The sequence below is a fragment of the Microcaecilia unicolor genome, chromosome 4 (assembly GCF_901765095.1).
Source record: "Microcaecilia unicolor chromosome 4, aMicUni1.1, whole genome shotgun sequence".
Taxonomy (NCBI): Eukaryota; Metazoa; Chordata; class Amphibia; order Gymnophiona; family Siphonopidae; genus Microcaecilia; species Microcaecilia unicolor.
This window is the reverse complement of record NC_044034.1, coordinates 663,310-682,625: the sequence shown is the minus strand read 5'-3', so window position 1 is coordinate 682,625 and position 19,316 is coordinate 663,310. Positions and strand designations below refer to the sequence as shown.

Below are 19,316 nucleotides of genomic sequence, written 5' to 3'. Positions count from 1 at the left end.
CTGGGGATCGGATAACCTGAGAGTGGCCCTTAAGCTCAACCAAGCTGTGCAGCTGCTGCCAACAGAGCAGGGAGCATGAGCATAGCCAGACCTGCCATTTCGGGTGGGCCCTAAGTTAACCTAGTTGGGCCCTTCCCACCCCCCTTGCAGATATACAGCTTTTTAAAAATCTTTTTCTCCACTCCTGCTTATCATCATCTACCCATCTCTCTCTGAAACCCCACCCTCCCCAGACTACCTCCAAGCAGTGGCCAGCAATTCCTGTTAGCAACCTGCACCAGCCCTGCATGCTTCCTTCTACTGCGTTCCCACCAGTGAAGAAACAGGAAGTGATGTAGAGGGCAGGATACATTAGGAGGAAGCCTACAGGGCTGCCACAGATTGCCTAAAGGAATTGCTGCAGTTGATGGTTCAAAGGTAGACAGGATGGGGGGAGGAGAGAGACGGGCAGTTGCCATGAGAGAGAGGAGTCAGGCACCACCAATGATGTGCATTGCAGACCACTAGACTGGGTGGGTGGGCCTGTGCCCACCCAGGCCTACCCATAGCTACGCCACTGGGTCGAGAATATACTGGATCTTTCCAGGAAGCACCACCAGCTAATACCGGTGAGGCCACTGGCGAAGCACAGCCTTTTCTCTATCTCCATCTGATGGTAGGAGGGGATAACACTCATTTGTGAGAACAGCGTAGCTAGATGCTAAGGAATGTCCTTTATATGTTTGCCCCCTTTTACTGCAAATACTCCAAAGAGTGCAAAAAAGGCAGTAAGGAGGTGTATGATCTTATTTGCCTAGTGATGAAGGCCTTACACTGGCTGCTTGTTCAGCAGAGAATTGAATTTAACATCTTCCCGTTAAACGTACCAAACCCCAACCTTGGCTGACCCCTACTATCCGCTACCTACGCTCTTGTGCCCGCTCTGCTGAACGCCTTTGGCTTTATTCTCGTGCCCTTGCTGACTTCATTCACTTCAAATTCTTGCTGACCTCCTTCCAATCTGCTCTCCAACTTGCCAAACAGGACTATTATATCCAATTGACTAACTCTATTGGTTCAAACCCTAGACGTCTCTTTGCCACGCTAAACTCTCTCCTCAAAGTGCCTTCTCCTCCTACTCCCCCTTCACTTTCTCGCCTGATTACTTTCATGATAAGGTTCACAAGATTAAACTTGAACTCACAACCAGCTGTCCTCCACCCCTTCTTCCCTTAGTCCACTCTCTCAACCCTCTTACCCCTGCCTCCTTTTCTTCCTTTTCCGAAATCACTGAAGAAGAAACTTTACTAACCACCTGCTCCACTGACCCTATTCCCACTCAGCTACTCAACACTATCTCTCCTGCTGTCACCCCTTTCATCTGTCATATCCTCAATCTGTCACTTTCCACTGCGACTATCCCTGATGCCTTCAAACGTGCAGTAGTCACCCCACTCCTCAAAAAACCTTCTCTGGATCCTACCTCTCCTTCCAACTATCACCCCATCTCCCTCCTCCCTTTCTTATCCAAGATACTAGAACATGCTGTCCACCGTCGCTGCCTCGACTTTCTTTCTTCTCAACCTATTCTTGATCCACTCCAATCTGGCTTTCGTCCCCTTCACTCAACTGAAACAGCACTTGCTAAAGTCTCCAATGATCTATTCCTGGCTAAATCCAAAGGGCTCTATTCTATCCTCCTCCTTCTCAATCTTTCTGCTGCTTTTGATACTGTTGATCACAGCCTACTCCTTGACACGCTGTCCTCACTTGGATTTCAGAATTCTGCTCTCTCATGGTTTTCTTCTTATCTCTCACAGCGTTCTTTTAGTGTATACTCTGGTGGATCCTCCTCTTCCTCTATCCCGCTGTCAGTGGGTGTACCTTAAGGATCCGTCCTAGGACCTCTCCTTTTCTCCATCTATACTTCCTCCCTTGGTGCTCTGATCTCTTCCCATGGTTTTCAGTATCACCTTTAAGCTGATGACTCCCAGATCTACCTCTCCACACCAGAAATCTCAGCAGAAATCCTGCTGGCCTCTCTGACATTGCTACCTGGATGTCTCACCGCCACCTGAAGCTCAATATGTCCAAAACTGAGCTCCTTATCTTCCCACCTAAACCAACCTCTCCCCTTCCCCCATTCTCTATTTCTGTCAACAACACGCTCATTCTTCCTGTCTCATCTGCTCGTAACCTTGGGGTCATCTTCGATTCCTCCCTCTCCTTCTCTGCACATATTCAACAGATTGCTAAAACCTGTCGTTTCTTCCTTTATAATATTGCCAAAATTCGCCCTTTTCCTTTCAGAACATGCTATCAGAACCCTCATCCACACTCTCATTACCTGTCGCTTAGATTACTGCAACTTGCTTCTCACAGGTCTTCCACTCAGCCACCTCTCTCCTGTTCAATCTGTTCAAAATTCTGCTGCACGACTAATATTTCGCCAAAGTCATTATGCCCACATCAGCCCTCTCCTGAAGTCACTTCACTGGCTCCCTATCCATTTCCGTATAAAATTCAAGCTCCTCTTATTGACTTATAAGTGCATTCACTCTGCAGCCCCTCACTACCTCTCCACCCTCATCTCTCCCTACACTCCTTCCCAGGAACTCCGTTCACTAGGCAAATCTCTCCTAATTGCACCCTTCTCCTCCATCGCTAACTCCAGACTCCATTCCTTTTGTCTTGCCGCACCTTATGCCTGGAATGGGCTTCCTGAGCCATTACGTCTAGTTCCATCCCTGGCCACCTTCAAATCCGGGCTAAAGGCCTACCTGTTTGATGCTGCTTTTGACTCCTAACTTGTAACTTGCTCGTAACCTTTATTTTGTCTTCCTCTCTTCAGTAGTCCCTTTCCCTATGTGTCCTTCTGTCTGTCCTACCCTTATCCTTATTGGTCCTGTCTGTCTGTCCTGATTTAGATTGTAAAGCTCTTTGAGCAGGGACTGTCTTTTCTTCATGTTCAATTGTGAAGCGCTGCGTACGACTGGTAGTGTTATAAAAATGATTTATAGTAGTAGTAATCTTGACTTGGATTGATAAGACTATCTAGGAAAGAGCGCCATCATATCTTGCTGACTCAGAATGCCACTTACATCACTAGTAGGTACTTACCTTCGGCCCAGCAAGCCCGCTTTGCAGCTCCTGGCAGTGTGAGGTTAAAGGAAACCAGACAGCAAGCTTTTCCTTCCACAGGCCCTACTCTTTGGAAATTAAGCAGATTCATTCCTTCCTTTTTTAAAGATTTATAGATCTTGTTTTTTTTGTGGTACTTTATGAATGTTGAGGGCATGTATAGTTGTTAATCTGTTATTTTAATTTCTTATTTTTGAATGTTGCTCTAAAGCACTTTGTAGCTTTCCTGGGATAAGTGATCAATAATACAAACAACAAACAACAAACAAACAACAATCTCACCCCTTCCTCTCACATGAATTTAACCCTTTAGTGTCCAATGTTCCCATAATAAGCCATATGGGAACAGAGTGATGGGAACATTGGACTAAACACCCTCATCCTTCTCTGACATGGTCCAAATAACTGTCATTTTCCCTCTGCTTCCATGCAAGATGTGGCACGAACTGAGACAACCCCTTTCTCTCCCTTCCTTCTCTTGCATGCACAGTACACATCTTACCTGTTTCCTTGTTTAGAGTGAAAAGTGGAGGGTGATTCCCAGAGACAATTCGATAAGTCACTTTGCCATTGAGGCCTTCATCTTTGTCATATGCCGTTACTGTGATGACTGAAGTCCCAGGCATGCTTTGAGTGCTCAGGCTGACTGCATACTCCACAGGATAAAACACAGGTTGATTGTCATTTATGTCATCCAGAAACACCTTTACATAGGCCATAGAGCTCAGTCCTCCCTGCAGTGAAAGTGAATCCCAGAGTCAGTTGCTGAGTTGAAAGTGTTCCCCCACAGTTTCAGTACATACAAAAACAGTCCATCAGAGCAGAGCAAGAATCTGCAGGAGTGTGAGTAAAGAGAGAAATGAATGTGACACTGCAACAGTGCAGAGAGGAAATCAAAGCACACAGTGAGCAATACAAGAAGAAAAAGCACCAAGAGCCTTCAAATCCAGAAGAGGTCCTTTAATCAGTCATATGAATGTATGGTGTACATCATGGACCCGACACTGGCTGTGTTTCAGCACTCAATGCCTTCGTCAGGGGTGTACATGCAAATTAAAACATATATAATCATATAAATATACAAAAAAATGTATATTAATAAAATGAATAAGAAAATATAAAATCAATAATTAAAACAAACAATAGAATACTGAACAAAAACCACCTAGACAAACAAAATTCTAAAGTGAACATATATGTCAAAGTCAATGTTATGCTTATTAATCGCTATATCGCCTGATTAAGGGTTCATTGTGATTTACAAATTAAATTATTAGTAAAGTATTAAATACAAAAATTTTCAAAAGAACTAACAACAGTTACTAAAAAAGTTTTATTTTTTTTCCTAAAATTTAAATAATTATATTTCAACTCTGACATCAATTGGAAGAGAATTCTCCAAAGATAGTATTCAACATACGAAAAAAATGAATCTTCCCAAATTATACCGGGCAAAGAAGTAACTGCTTGATCAATCTTGGAGGAGCCAAATAGAGATGTAGAGATTGAATTAATCAGAAAATAAGGTGCCAGGCCATGAATTACTGGAAATAAAATACAAAACGATTGGAATCGAATGCGTTCAGCTATTGGCAACCAATGCAGAATCTTCATATAATTAGAAACACTGGTAAATTTGTTAAGCCTAAAGATCAATCTTACTGCCATTCTCTGCTTAAGTTGAACTTACTGCACACTCAAAACACTAGCACACCTTTGTAAAATCCCTCCTAAATGAGGTAGTATTAACATCCGAACCACACAAGCAAAAGTTTCTTTGGTAAGGAATGCACATACTAATCTTAGTTGTCTCAGTTTCAAGAGTCAAGTATGACTTCCAGTACTCTCGACTCAGTTTCAACCTTGAAAACATTATTTTCTGCAATTCTTTTTTAGAATGGATGGAATTATATCTTCTGGTCTTTTAAACCATAGGATCTTAGTTTTATTTGAGTTTAATTTCAATTTGTTCTCAAATGCCCATGCTTGTATTCTATTAATACCATTAACAATTATGTCTGATACATACTACTATTACTACTTAACATTTCTAGAGCGCTACTAATAATGTCAGGGACTCAGCACCACTGAGGGGGAGGGGCGTCGGGGGGCAAAATTCCCCAGGACCCGGCGTCCAAGGAGGGCTCGCCCGGCACTAGCATTGCTTCTCCAGTCCCTGTGTGCGGTAGCACCACGGAGCATAGTACATACTTCCTGCTGCATCCAAACAGTTGACGCGGCAGGAAGGAAGGAACTCTGCTCTGTGGCGCTGCCGCGCACAGGAACAGGAAAGCAGTGCTAGCGCCGGGCCCTGGGGAAGTTTGCGTCATTTCACAAGTCTTAAAGCCCTGTCTGCCACATTTAAAATCACCTACGAGCAGATTCTCTGGTCCTGGTCCTACATTGATGATGGATAACTGAGTTGGACTCAGTAGTCTTAAGTTTTTAGCATTGGCTACATTAGCGTTATGTGAGAATTACTATCTGTTTTTAGATGATTTGTATTTACAAACATCGAGGGTCGTGATGGGGGCTACCTTTGCTCCCATGATGGCTGATTTATACATGGCAGCCATTGAATGCAACAGTCACCCTTTTTTCGGTACATTCTCCTTTGGCGTAGATATATAGACAACATCTTTATGCTATGGATGGGACACGAGTCCATGTTTTTGACTTTTATAACATGGTTAATTCATGCCTAAGGACATACAGTTACTTCATCACATTCGAGAACTACTATACATTTTCTGGATGCTGATATTCAGTTGAGTAACAATAATTTTCATACTAATCTATATATGAAACCTACGGACAGGAACACGATATTGGAATACCACAGTTGTTATCCTAGATGACTGCGTAATAATTTACCTTTTTCATAATTCCTATGGTTCTGTAGAATCTATACAGCAGATGAACATTTCAAGATTCAATCCAAAAGGTTCCAGCACAATCTTGTCAAAGGAATTATCCCCAGAATGTGTTAGGGCCAAATACATAACAGAGCATTGTTATTGGGAGACAAGCAACAACCTCTACAAGATGACAATAGCATTACCTTTTATGTTCGGGGGGGGGGGGGACGGACAGTCAATGTAATCAAGAAAAACCGGAATATTATGAGAACCCATCTGATTTTCAAAGATTAATACCTAAGGGTGACATTTTCTCGAGCTAAAAACTTAAAAGAACTTCCGAGTCCAGCTCTATTACCCATCATCAATTTAGGACCAGGACCAGAGAATCTGCCCGTAGGTTATTTTAAATGTGGCAACAGGGCTGGTAAGAACTTGTCGAAATCCACAACAACCACCAGTTGCCTTTAAGATGCATTGATAATAGGCTCTGTCATTTGAAACATCACCACCTTAATACTGTCAACTAATTAGCAAAGATGTAAATAACAACAACTGTTTGAAATGTCTATATGCGAATGCCAGGAGCCTAAGAAATAAGATGGGAGAGTTGAATATATTACACTAATGAAAAATTAGATATAATAGGAATTTTCTGAGACCTGGTGGAAGGAGGATAACCAGTTGGGACCTGTCATACCGGGGTACAATTATATCGTATAGTGATAGGGTGGATAGAATTGGTGGAGGGGTAGCATTGTATATTAGGGAGAGCCTTAATCAATAGATTGGAAAATTGTGCAGGAAACAAAACACTTCTTGAAATCACTGTGGATTGAAATTCCATATGTAAAGGGGAAAAGGATAGTGATAGGAGTGGATAAATGCTACTGTGAGGGCACACAAGTGCAGAGAAACACTTGGGACAACAGCTGATATCTCTGATACCAGACCATAATAAATCACTAAGGGAAAGCCTGACCAACAGCCAGGTGTAAAACAAGTCAAGGAGGCATCTGACCACAAATGTGAAGGTAACTGATTTCCATAAAGTGGCGCAAGACAAGAAAAGGCCCTATTATGAGTAATCTGCAAACGAAAGGTCTTATGAAAGGGACAGTCAGAAGATGTGTATTAGAACACTGAGGCATCAAGATGGTGATGTGGAACCAGCTGGCTTGTTAAATAAGGGCGACCTGAATAATAAGCTTATGAGCCAAAAGAAGACTTTTAAAGTGATTCTACTATCAAGGGGTTAACCGTGCTGATCAAACACTAAAGGTGAAGCATGATCATAATACCGAGATGCCCCATAAAGTAGACAAACTGCTGTGTTCTGAAGGAGCTGAAGCCTACGAAGAGCATAAAATACTGGTCCCATGCAACACAATATAACGCCGTTAACAGTTATATGTAAGCCACATTGAGCCTGCAAAAGGTGGGAAAATGTGGGATACAAATGTAACAAATAACTAATGTCCGCCTGGCAAGGATGAACAACAGATGTAAAACGTTATCGGAAATTAGGGCGGCTAACAAACTGGGCAACACAATATAATGGGTGATTTCAATTACCCCGATATGTCTGGGGTAAATGTAACACAGGGCAAGCTAGGCCTAGGAGGAAATTCCTTGACAGAAATCAGGACTTGCTTTATGGAGCAGCTGATACAGGAGCCGACGAGAGAAGGAAAAATTCTAGCCTAGTTCTTAGTGGATTGCATGATCTGGTGCGGGAGGTAATGGTGCGGGGCCGCTTGATAACAGTGATCATAATATGATCAGATTTGATATTAGCTTTGGAGTAAGTATACACAAGAAATCCAATACATTAGCGTTTAACTTTCAAAAGGAGACTATGATAAAATGAGAGGAACAGTGAAAAAAAACTTAGAGGAGCAGCTGCAAGTGTCAAAACTTTACTTCAGGCGTGGATGCTGTTCAAAATACCATCCTGGAAGCCCAGGCCAAATATATTCCATGTATTAAAAAATGAGGAAGGAAGACCAAAAGAAAGGCTACATGGTTAAAAGTGAGATGAAGGAAGCTATTAGGGCTAAAAGAAAATAAGAAACAGCATAAGGAATGGCAAGTCAAATGCAAAATGCTCATAAGGAAGGCAAAGAGAGACTTTGAAAAGAAGACTGTGTTGGAGGCAAAAATTGCAGAGTACAAACATTTTGAGGTATATTAAAGCAAGAAGCCGGCAAAGGAATCGGTTGGACCGCTAGATGACTAAGGGGTAAAAGGAGCACTCAGGGAAGACAAAGCCATAGCGCAGAGATGAAATGAATTCTTTGCTTCAGTCTTCACCGAGGAAGATTTGGGAGAGAGAACTGGTGCCAGGAATGGTACTCAGAGCTGACGAGTCAGAGAAACTGAATGAAATCTCTATAGTGGAGGAGTGGCCTAGTAGTTAGGGTGGTGGACTTTGGTCCTGAGGAACTGAGGTCGATTCCCACTTCAGGCACAGGCAGCTCCTTGTGACTCTGGGCAAGTCACTTAACCCTCCATTGCCCCATGTAAGCCGCATTGAGCCTGCCATGAGTGGGAAAGCGCGGGGTACAAATGTAACAAAAAATAAAATAAAATAAACCTAGAGGATAAGGTACAATTTGACAAATTGAAGAGTAGCAAATCTCCCGGACCTGATAGTTTTCATCAACCTGGTGCGAAGGTGGCGGACCTCACGCGTCACCTAGATAGGATTTTATATAGTGCTGGGGAGGAGACGGCTGTCTTGGTACATGTGGGTACTAATGACATAGGAAAATGTGGGAGAGAGGTTCTGGAAGCAAAATTTAGGCTCTAGGTAGAAAGCTGAAATCCAGAACCTCCAGGGTAGCATTTCTGAAATGCTACCTGTGCCACGCGCAGGGCCCAGAGACAGGCAGAGCTCCAGAGGTCTCAATGCGTGGATGAGACGATGGTGCAGGAGGAGGGCTTAGATTTGTTAGGAACTGGGCAACATTTGGGAAGGGGGAAGCCTATTCCGAAGGATGGGCTCCATCTTAACCAGAGTGGGACCAGGCTGCTGGCATCGGCGTTTAAGAAGGAGATAGAGCAGCTTTTAAACTAGAAATGGGGGGAAGGCCGACAGTCGCTCAAAAGAGCATGGTTCGGATAAGGTATCTTTCAAAGATATCACCATAACAGGGAAGATAGAGTATCCTGATAGTGAGGTTGCAAAAGAGATTGTAGTAGATCGGGTTATTTAAACAATAAAAATCAGACAAAAGATTGCCATTAATACTGTCAAGTACTAAGCTGATGTACTTAGGAACAACAAACATAGTTTGAAATGTCTATATGCGAATGCCAGGAGCCTAAGAAATAAGATGGGGGAGTTGGAATATATTGCACTAAATGAAAAATTAGATATAATAGGCATCTCTGAGACCTGGTGGAAGGAGGATAACCAGTGGGACACTGTCATACCGGGGTACAAATTATATCGTAGTGATAGGGTGAATCGGATTGGTGGAGGGGTAGCATTGTATATTAACGAGAGCCTTGAATCAAATAGATTGAAAATTCTGCAGGAAACAAAACACTCCTTGGAATCACTGTGGATTGAAATTCCATGTGCAAAGGGGAAAAGGATAGTGATAGGAGTGTACTACCGTCCGCCTGGCCAGGACGATCAGACGGAGGCGGAAATGTAAAGGAAATCAGGGACGCAAACAAACTGGGCAACACAATAATAATGGGGGATTTCAATTACCCGCATATAGACTGGGTTAATGTAACATCTGTACACGCAAGGGACATAAGATTTCTTGATGAAATCAAGGACAGCTTCATGGAACAGCTAGTTCAGGAGCCGACAAGAGAAGGAAAAATACTAGACTTAGTCCTTAGTGGTGCTCATGATCTAGTGCAGGGGGTACGATACGAGGGCCGCTTGATAACAGTGATCATAATATGATCGGTTTTGATATTGGCATTGAAGGAAGTGAAACTAGGAAATCAAGTACGCTAGCGTTTAACTATAGAAAGGTGATTACGACAAAATGAGAAAAATGGTGAAAAAAAGACTGAAAGGAGCAGCTCGCAGAGTAAAAAAACTTGCATCAGGCGTGGATGCTGTTTAAAAACACCATCCTGGAGGTTCAGGACAAATATATTCCACGTATTAGAAAAAAGGGAAAAAAGACTAAACGTCAGCCGGCGTGGCTAAACAGTAAGATAAAGGAAATCATTAGAGCCAAAAAACAATCCTTCAGAAAGTGGAGAAGAGAACCAACTGAAAGTAACAGGATAGACCATAAGGAATGCCAAGCCAAATGCAAAGCGGAGATAAGGAGGGCAAAAAAGGACTTTGAGAAGAAATTAGCGTTGGAAGCAAAATACATAGTAAAAATTTTTTTAGATACATTAAAAGCAGGAAACCGGCCAAAGAGTCGGTTGGGCCGCTGGACGAAAATGGTGTTAAAGGGGCGATCAAGGAGGACAAAGCCGTAGCGGAGAACTTAAATGAATTCTTTGCTTCGGTCTTCACCGAGGAGGATTTGGGGGGGACACCGGTGCGAAAGAATATTTGAAGCGGGGGAGTCGGAGAAACTAAACAAATTCTCTGTAACCTTGGAGGATGTAATGGGTCAGTTCAGCAAGCTGAAGAGTAGTAAATCACCGGGACCTGATGGTATTCATCCCAGAGTATTAATAGAACTAAAAAATGAACTTGCGGAGCTACTGTTAGAAATATGCAATCTGTCCCTAAAATCGAGTGTAGTACCGGAAGACTGGAGGGTAGCCAATGTTACTCCGATTTGTAAGAAGGGTTCCAGAGGAGATCCGGGAAATTATAGACCGGTGAGTCTGACGTCGGTGCCGGGCAAGATGGTGGAGGCTATTATTAAGAATAAAATTGCAGAGCATATACAAAAACATGGACTGATGAGACAAAGTCAGCACGGATTTAGTGAAGGGAAGTCTTGCCTCACCAATCTAATGCATTTTTTTGAGGGGGTAAGCAAACATGTGGACAATGGGGAGCCGGTTGACATTGTATATCGGGATTTTCAGAAGGCGTTTGACAAAGTGCCGCACAAAAGACTCCTGAAGAAATTGCAGAGTCATGGAATCGGAGGTAGGGTATTATTATGGATTAAGAACTGGTTGAAAGATAGGAAGCAGAGAGTAGGATTGCGTGGCCAGTATTCTCAGTGGAGGAGGGTAGTTAGTGGGTCCCGCAGGGGTCTGTGCTGGGTCCGTTTCTTTTTAATGTATTTATAAATGACCTAGAGATGGGAATAACTAGTGAGGTAATTAAATTCGCCGATGACACAAAATTATTCAGGGTCGTCAAGTCGCAGGAGGAATGTGAACGATTACAGGAGGACCTTGCGAGACTGGGAGAATGGGCGTGCAAGTGGCAGATGAAGTTCAATGTTGACAAGTGCAAAGTGATGCATGTGGGTAAGAGGAACCCGAATTATAGCTACGTCTTGCAAGGTTCCGCGTTAGGAGTTACGGATCAAGAAAGGGATCTGGGTGTCGTCGTCGATGATACGCTGAAACCTTCTGCTCAGTGTGCTGCTGCGGCTAGGAAAGCGAATAGAATGTTGGGTGTTATTAGGAAGGGTATGGAGTCCAGGTGTGCGGATGTTATAATGCCGTTGTATCGTTCCATGGTGCGACCGCACCTGGAGTATTGTGTTCAGTACTGGTCTCCGTATCTCAAAAAAGATATAGTAGAATTGGAAAAGGTACAGCGAAGGGCGACGAAAATGATAGTGGGGATGGGACGACTTTCCTATGAAGAGAGGCTGAGAAGGCTAGGGCTTTTCAGCTTGGAGAAGAGACGGCTGAGGGGAGATATGATAGAAGTGTATAAAATAATGAGTGGAATGGATCGGGTGGATGTGAAGCGACTGTTCACGCTATCCAAAAATACTAGGACTAGAGGGCATGAGTTGAAGCTACAGTGTGGTAAATTTAAATCGAATCGGAGAAAATTTTTCTTCACCCAACGTGTAATTAGACTCTGGAATTCGTTGCCGGAGAACGTGGTACGGGCGGTTAGCTTGACGGAGTTTAAAAAGGGGTTAGATAGATTCCTAAAGGACAAGTCCATAGACCGCTATTAAATGGACTTGGAAAAATTCCGCATTTTTAGGTATAACTTGTCTGGAATGTTTTTACGATTGGGGAGCGTGCCAGGTGCCCTTGACCTGGATTGGCCACTGTCGGTGACAGGATGCTGGGCTAGATGGACCTTTGGTCTTTCCCAGTATGGCACTACTTATGTACTTATGTACTTATGAATACTGAATTGAAAAATGAACTTGCGGAAATATTGTTAGTAAGATGTAATTTTTCTTTAAAATCAAGCATGGTACCGGAAGATTGGAGGGTGGCCAATGTAATGCCGATTTTTTTAAAAGGTTCCAGAGGAGATCTGGGAAATTATAGACCCGGTGAGCCTGACATCGGTGCTGGGCAAAATGATAGAGATTATTATAAAGAACAAAATTACTGAGCATATTCAAAAGCATGGATTAATGAGACAAAGCCAACATAGATTTAGTGGAGGGAAGTCTTGCTTCACCAATCTATTACATTTCTTTAAAGGGGTGAACTGGTTAAAAGAGAGAAAACAGAGAGTAGGGTTAAATGGTCAGTATTCTCAATGGAGAAGGGTAGATAGTGGGGTTCCCCAGGGCTCTGTGCCGGGACCACTGCTTTTTAACATATTTATAAATGACCTAGAGATGGGAGAAACTAATGAGGTAATTAAACTTGCTGACGACACAAAGTTATTCGAAGTTGTTAAATTACAAGAGGACCTTACGAGACTGGGAGACTAGGCATCTAAATGGCAGATGACGTTTAATGTGAGGAAGTGCAAAGTGATGCATGTGGGAAAGAGGAATCTGAATTATAGTTATCTAATGCAAGGTTTCACATTAGAAGTCACCGACCAGGAAAGGGATCTAAGCATCGTCATTGATGATACACTGAAACTCTCTGCTCAGTGTGTGGCGGCTGCTAAGAAAGCAAATAGAATGTTAGGTATTATTAGGAAAGGAATGGAAAACAAAAATGAGGCCATTGTAATGCTTTTGTATCGCTCTAGGTCAGAGTGATTCAACAGCAGCAGTGAAAGAGCAGAGCGTCCCTAGACGAGAATGATTCTACTGTAGCAGTGAAAGGGAACAGTGTCTCTAGATGAGAGTGGTTGTACAGTAGCAGTGAAACAGACGAGAGTATTAGAGGGTGACTCCTGTTTTCCATTTATCTTGTCATATGTGTCTCACATAGCCCTTATAATCATGCATTGATCTTAATCGAAAGCATTTATGCAACACTCAGTATCCATCATGAAGCACATTTACACATATTTAAAAACCAATATGTTATATACTCTGAACCCATCATGTGACACATTCAAAACATAGTAATATACACAGACATGCTCAAAACCCACCGTGTGACACACGTAGATAAGCTCAGAAACCGTTATCATTAGACATGCTCACAACCCATCATGTGACATGCTCAAAACCCACCGTGTGACACACTTAGATAAGCTCAGAAACCGTTATCATTAGACATGCTCACAACCCATCATGTGACATGCTCAAAACCCACCGTGTGACACACTTAGATAAGCTCAGAAACCATTATCATTAGACATGCTCACAACCCATCATGTGACATGCTCAAAACTGTAGCACCAAGACACACTCTGCACACACAAACTCAGACAAAAGACTGTGATGTGGACGATGGGTGACAGAGGATTCTTTATTAAACATACAAATGATTTGACACAGACCGTGTTTTGGCCAAAAGGCCTGTGGCAGGAGTCAATAATGTCTAAAACACAAAAATTAATTATATAAAATGTGTGAATATAATAGAAATGAACGTATTCTAATTGAGAATCATAATACAAACACATACGTATCAAATACAAATGTGAATAAAACAAGGTTTAAAACAGAGATAAAACATTTATTTATTTAACACATTTATATCCCACATTTTCCCACTTAGTTGCAGGCTCAATGTGGCTTACACAATACCGTAGAGGTAGGCTCCGGTTCAATAACATAAATACATAGTACAGTAGTAAGCATATAAGAAACATAAGTATAAAGCAACAAAGAAATAAAGATGATTATAATGAATAAAACCAGAGTAAAATCTATCAAAACAGAAATTATTATTATTATAATCATGGTCCGTGTCGAATCATTTGCATATTCAGGATTCTAACATATTTATACATGCTCACTAGCCACACTGTGACATTCATGCAGAACCCCAATACTCACCCCATCCTCAGCAGTGACTGTGAAATCATAGCTTTTAGGGCCTTCGTCACGGTCCAGGTTGTGCATTGTACAAATCTCACCCGTCTGCTTGTTGATGTGGAATTGGACCGGAACCAGATTTCCAATGCCAGAACTGATAGAGTAAGTGATAGAAGAGAAGCTTCCGCTGTCTGCATCTGTAGCAGTGACCTGGAAAAAGAGAGAATACAGAAACTGAGTCTAACACAAGAAAAAAAGCAGGTGTTCGTGACTTGTTATTCAGCTCAGACTTTCAGATCTCCAGACTCAGTCCTAAAAGCTTTTGGCTAAAGGAAAAGTGAAGGCAGCTGCAGGCAAATCCCATATTTAGGGAGGGGTCAAGGAGCAGAAAAAGGAGGTGTGCTTTCTGGAAAGGAAGAGAAACTGAAGTGTTAATTGAATGCAGCAAGAGGGTTGTTTTGTCTCATTACAGAGTCCTGCTTAAGTCTTGAGGACTGGAAACCCTCTTGCCTTGCCTGTAGCTGTCAGTAGTTGATCAGCTCATGTTTTATCCAGATATACCAGGCTAATCCACAGCGGTGTCCTGCATCAAAAGTCACACAAAGAACCACCAGCACTTCAAAGTCGATTCATGTCTATAACTAGAAAAATAACCACCTGCATCACTGCCATTTTGCATCAGTTTTCATTACTTTTCTGTTTACAAAGTTGAAAACCTGTCTCTTCCCCATATGAACAGGGATGTTGAAGAGTGCGGGGATGGGAGGCTGTAGGGATCTAAGTGTTTTAGATTGAGTAGGAGTGTTGAGGGTTGGATAGCTGAGTTTCAGAGAGAGTTGTCTGAAGAACAGTTACCTGTAGTATTTGTTTTAATGTCGTTGTGGCAACTTGAAGTTGGTAAAGCTTTATATAATATTTTTAAATACAGAAATAGAACATACGTGGGTTATAACTGTATGCAGCAAAATTCAGCGCTATCCAGTAAGTCTGGAGGTAAATATTCATGTCAGCTAAAAATAATCACAACTGCACCAGGTATCTCTCTGAATATTTATTTATTAAGAGAATGAAGACATTCACCCGAAGCAGTGTTCAACAGCTATAGCAACAGCAAACTATAGTAAAATGACTAAATGTTAACATAATATACAATTAGAACGATAAGGTAAACTTGGAGAAAGACAAATTAAATCCTAATAATAGCAATAATGTATACATTAAAACATACATAGTAACACAGCAAAGGATAGCAAATAAATGCCAGCATGGCCCATCCAGTTAGCCCAGAAGATCCATGTTTCTGTATATGGGAGCTGGTGGTGGTCAATGATCTTTTTAGCATCGGCAGAAATATGTCCGGATACTCAGTGCCGAGCCATGTCTGTGCAGATGGACGGCACTTATCCAGCTGAAGGGAGAAGTTATCAATGTGAGGTTACCGTTCAAATTGGTTATTTTACTTTTAACCTGGGTTATTAGTAACTAGGGGCCAATAGAATGCAGGAGGCAGCCCGGCTAAGTCCCCCAGTCGTCGATCAGACCAAGCCGTTTCCAGTGACTGGCACTGAACATCCGGTTTAATTTTGGCTGGTTTAAACTTAACTGGCCAATATTCTCTCATTAGGCTCTAATGAATATCATTTAGAACTTAATTCTTGGGTATTAGTAATAAAAATTGTTAATTTGTTACAGATGAAGAAACAGGTTAATAAAGTTGTAAAGAATTCCTTTGCAATAATGAAAGTTATTTTTAATCAAAATGTGTTCAGCTTTTACCACAATTTACATAGTAACATAGTAGATGACGGCAGAAAAAGACCTGCATGGTCCATCCAGTCTGCCCAACAAGATAAACTCATATGTGTATACCTTACCTTGATTTGTACCTGCCTTTTTCAGGGCACAGACCGTACAAGTCTACCCAGCAGTATTTCCCGCCTCCCAACCACCAGTCCCGCCTCCCATCACCGGCTCTGGCACAGACCGTATAAGTCTGCCCTCCACTATCCTCGCCTCCCAACCACCAACCTCTCTTCCCCCACCTGCTCCGTCACCCAATTTTGGCTAAGCTTCTGAGGATCCATTCCTACTGCACAGGATTCCTTTATGCATTAGGAATGGATCCTCAGAGGCTTACTGTAATGTAATTTATATTGGGTGCTTAACTGTTTCTATTTTGTAGTGCTGGGAAAATATAGGTAGTCCAACAATATAGACACTAGGGGCCGCATTATAGGCGCGTTAACATTTTTTAACGCGCGTTAACCGTGTACGTGTCTACATTATCCCTATAGGCGCCTACAAGCTAAATGTAGGCTCGTTAAAAATTATTTCTCTAACTTGCCTGACAGGTATTCATTGCTTTTCCCTAGGTAATCTGGCTTCTGTGCATTGTTCTCATGTTCCTATTATGCTGCTAAATAAACAAGTTATTTTATTTTTATAATACTCTGGCCTTGTGTCTGTTACTTGTCAGTAGAACGAGGGCTATGAGCTTGGATCTAGAAACTAAAGAACTTATCATATTTTCTGCATTACAGAGTGCTAATTATAACAAGTGCATGTTCCTGTCTCTACTGTCCTCTAGGAGGCGATGTGAATCTGTTGTAGTCCCAAAGATTTTGGAGGTTCCCCCAAGATACAGATTTTAGATGGCACCCTTAAGATATTGTATTTTTTTAATTTTTTGTTTCTTTATTTATTATTTTAAACAAATAAATTACACAAGTAAATCCACTTGCTTTAGGAAATAGAAAACAAAAAATAACAGATATAATAAGGAATTAAATAACATATTCCCTTCTTTGAAGGTATGAATAAACATGTGGCTAAAGGTGTGCCCGTTGATGTAGTGTATCTAGATTTTCATAAAGCTTTTGATAAAGTTCCTCATGAGAGACTCCTGAGAAAATTAAAGAGTCGTGGGATAGGAAGCAAGGTTCTGGTGTGGATTAGGAATTGGTTATTGGACAGAAAACAGAGGGTAGGGTTAAATGGTCATTTCTCTCAATAGAGGAGAGTGAATAGTGGAGTACCGAAGGGATCTGTACTGGGACCGGTGCTATTTAACATATTTATAGTAACATAGTAAGTGACGGCAGAAAAATCTGTACGGTCCATCCGGTCTGCCCAACAAGATAAACTCGTATGTGCTACTTTATATCTATACCTGACCTTGATTTGTATCTGCCATTTTCAGGGCACAAATCGTACAAGTCTGCCCAGCACTAGCCCTTTCCCTCTGTGGTTCTGCAGGAGAGAACTCAGCTTTTTTTTCTTTTTTTGCAGATAGCAATCTATTGTTATTTCACTTGGATATTTTGCATGGCCTCCTTTAGTTGGCTCATAAGGTAGGGATGTAGTTCCTCCATGATCCTTATGATTTTATCTCTTTGGGGGTTTATCATTTTCTTCTTTTTGTACAGTTGATGTAGAAGTTCATTTCTTAGTTTCTGACTAGTTCATTTGCAGAGTTTGTCTGCCTAGTCAGAATTGTAAGCAGTAGCCAAAGGATTTTTAATCTTGAATCCTTTGGGAATGATGTCATTCTTTTTGCAGATTGTCAGAAAATAAAGATGGCTGTTCACTTTTGTTTCTTTTTCCATAAGTTTGTTAATTTGCTTTTTCATGCAGCTGTATGCGGTATCTTCCATCTTTAGTAAAGCGATGTGGTAGCTGTGTTAGTCCACTTTTAAAGGTAATAAATAGAAATAAAACAAAACAACGAAAAGAAAATAAGATACCTTTTTTATTGGACTAAATACATTTTTTGATTAGCTTTAGAAGGTAACCCTTCTTCTTCAGATCATAGAAATAAGCAAATGTTGGCAAACATCAGTATATATAAGTGTACATAAGTACGTAAGTATTGCCATACTGGGATAGACCAAAGGTCCATCAAGCCCAGCAACCTGTTTCCAACAGTAGCCAAACCAGGTCACAAAATACCTGGCAAAATCCCAAAAAAGTACAAAACATTTTATACTGCTTATCCCAGAAATAGTGGATTTTCCCCAAGTCCAATTTAATAATGGTCTATGCATTTTTCCTTTAGGAAGCCATCCAAATCTTTTTTTAAACTCTGCTAAGCTAACCACCTTTACCACAGTAACTGGCAACGAATTCCAGAGTTTGATTACATGTTGAGTGATGAAACATTTTCTCCAATTCATTTAAAATTTACTACTTTGTAGCTTCATCGCATGCCCCCTAGTCCTAGTATTTTTGGAAAGCGTAAACAGACGCTTCACATCTACCCATTCAACTCCACTCATTATTTTACAGACCTCTATCATATCTCCCCTCAGCCGCCTTTTCTCCAAGCTGAAGAGCCCTAACCGCTTTAGCCTTTCCTCATAGGGAAGTCGTCCCATCCCCTTTATCATTTTTGTCGCCCTTCTCTGCACCTTTTCTAATTCCACTATATCTTTTTTGATATGCGGCGACCAGAACTGAACACAATATTTGAGATGCGGTCGCACCATGGAGCGATACAAAGGCATTATAACATCTTCATTTTTGTTTTCCATTCCTTTCCTAATAATACCTAACATTCTATTTGCTTTCTTAGCCACAGAAGGTTTCAACGTATCATCAACGACGACACCTAGATCCCTTTCTTGGTCTGTGACTCCTAACGTGGAACCTTGCATGACGTAGCTATAATTCGGGTTCCTCTTTCTCACATGCATCACTTTGCACTTGCTCACATTAAACGTCATTTGCCATTTAGACGCCCAATCTCCCAGTCTTGTAGGGTCCTCTTGTAATTTTTCACAATCCTCCCGTGATTTAATAACTTTGAATAACTTTGTGTCATCAGCAAATTTAATTACCTCACTAGTTACTCCCACCTCTAGGTCATTTATAAATATGTTAAAAAGCAGTGGCTCCAGCACAGACCCCTGGGGAAATCCACTAACTACCCTTCTCCATTGAGAATACTGACCGTTTAACCATACTCTCTGTTTTTTATCTTTTAACCAGTTTTTAAATCCACAATAGGACACTACCTCCTATCCCATGACTCTCCGATTTCCGCTGGAGTCTTTCATGAGGTAGTTTGTCGAACGCC

The 19,316-nt window shown here is 41.6% G+C and overlaps 1 protein-coding gene across 1 annotated transcript in view; it reads right to left on the bottom strand.

Annotated features, from left to right (window-relative positions):
- DCHS1 (dachsous cadherin-related 1) overlaps nucleotides 1-19,316 on the bottom strand; it is a 280,595-nt gene that overhangs the window by 149,208 nt on the left and 112,071 nt on the right. Inside the window, exons 3-4 of the mRNA XM_030199763.1 lie at nucleotides 14,264-14,452; nucleotides 3,623-3,854 (exon numbers count right to left, since the gene is read on the bottom strand). Of these exons, the coding sequence (XP_030055623.1) occupies nucleotides 3,623-3,854; nucleotides 14,264-14,452 (421 nt within the window). The remainder of the gene's footprint in view (nucleotides 1-3,622; nucleotides 3,855-14,263; nucleotides 14,453-19,316) is intronic.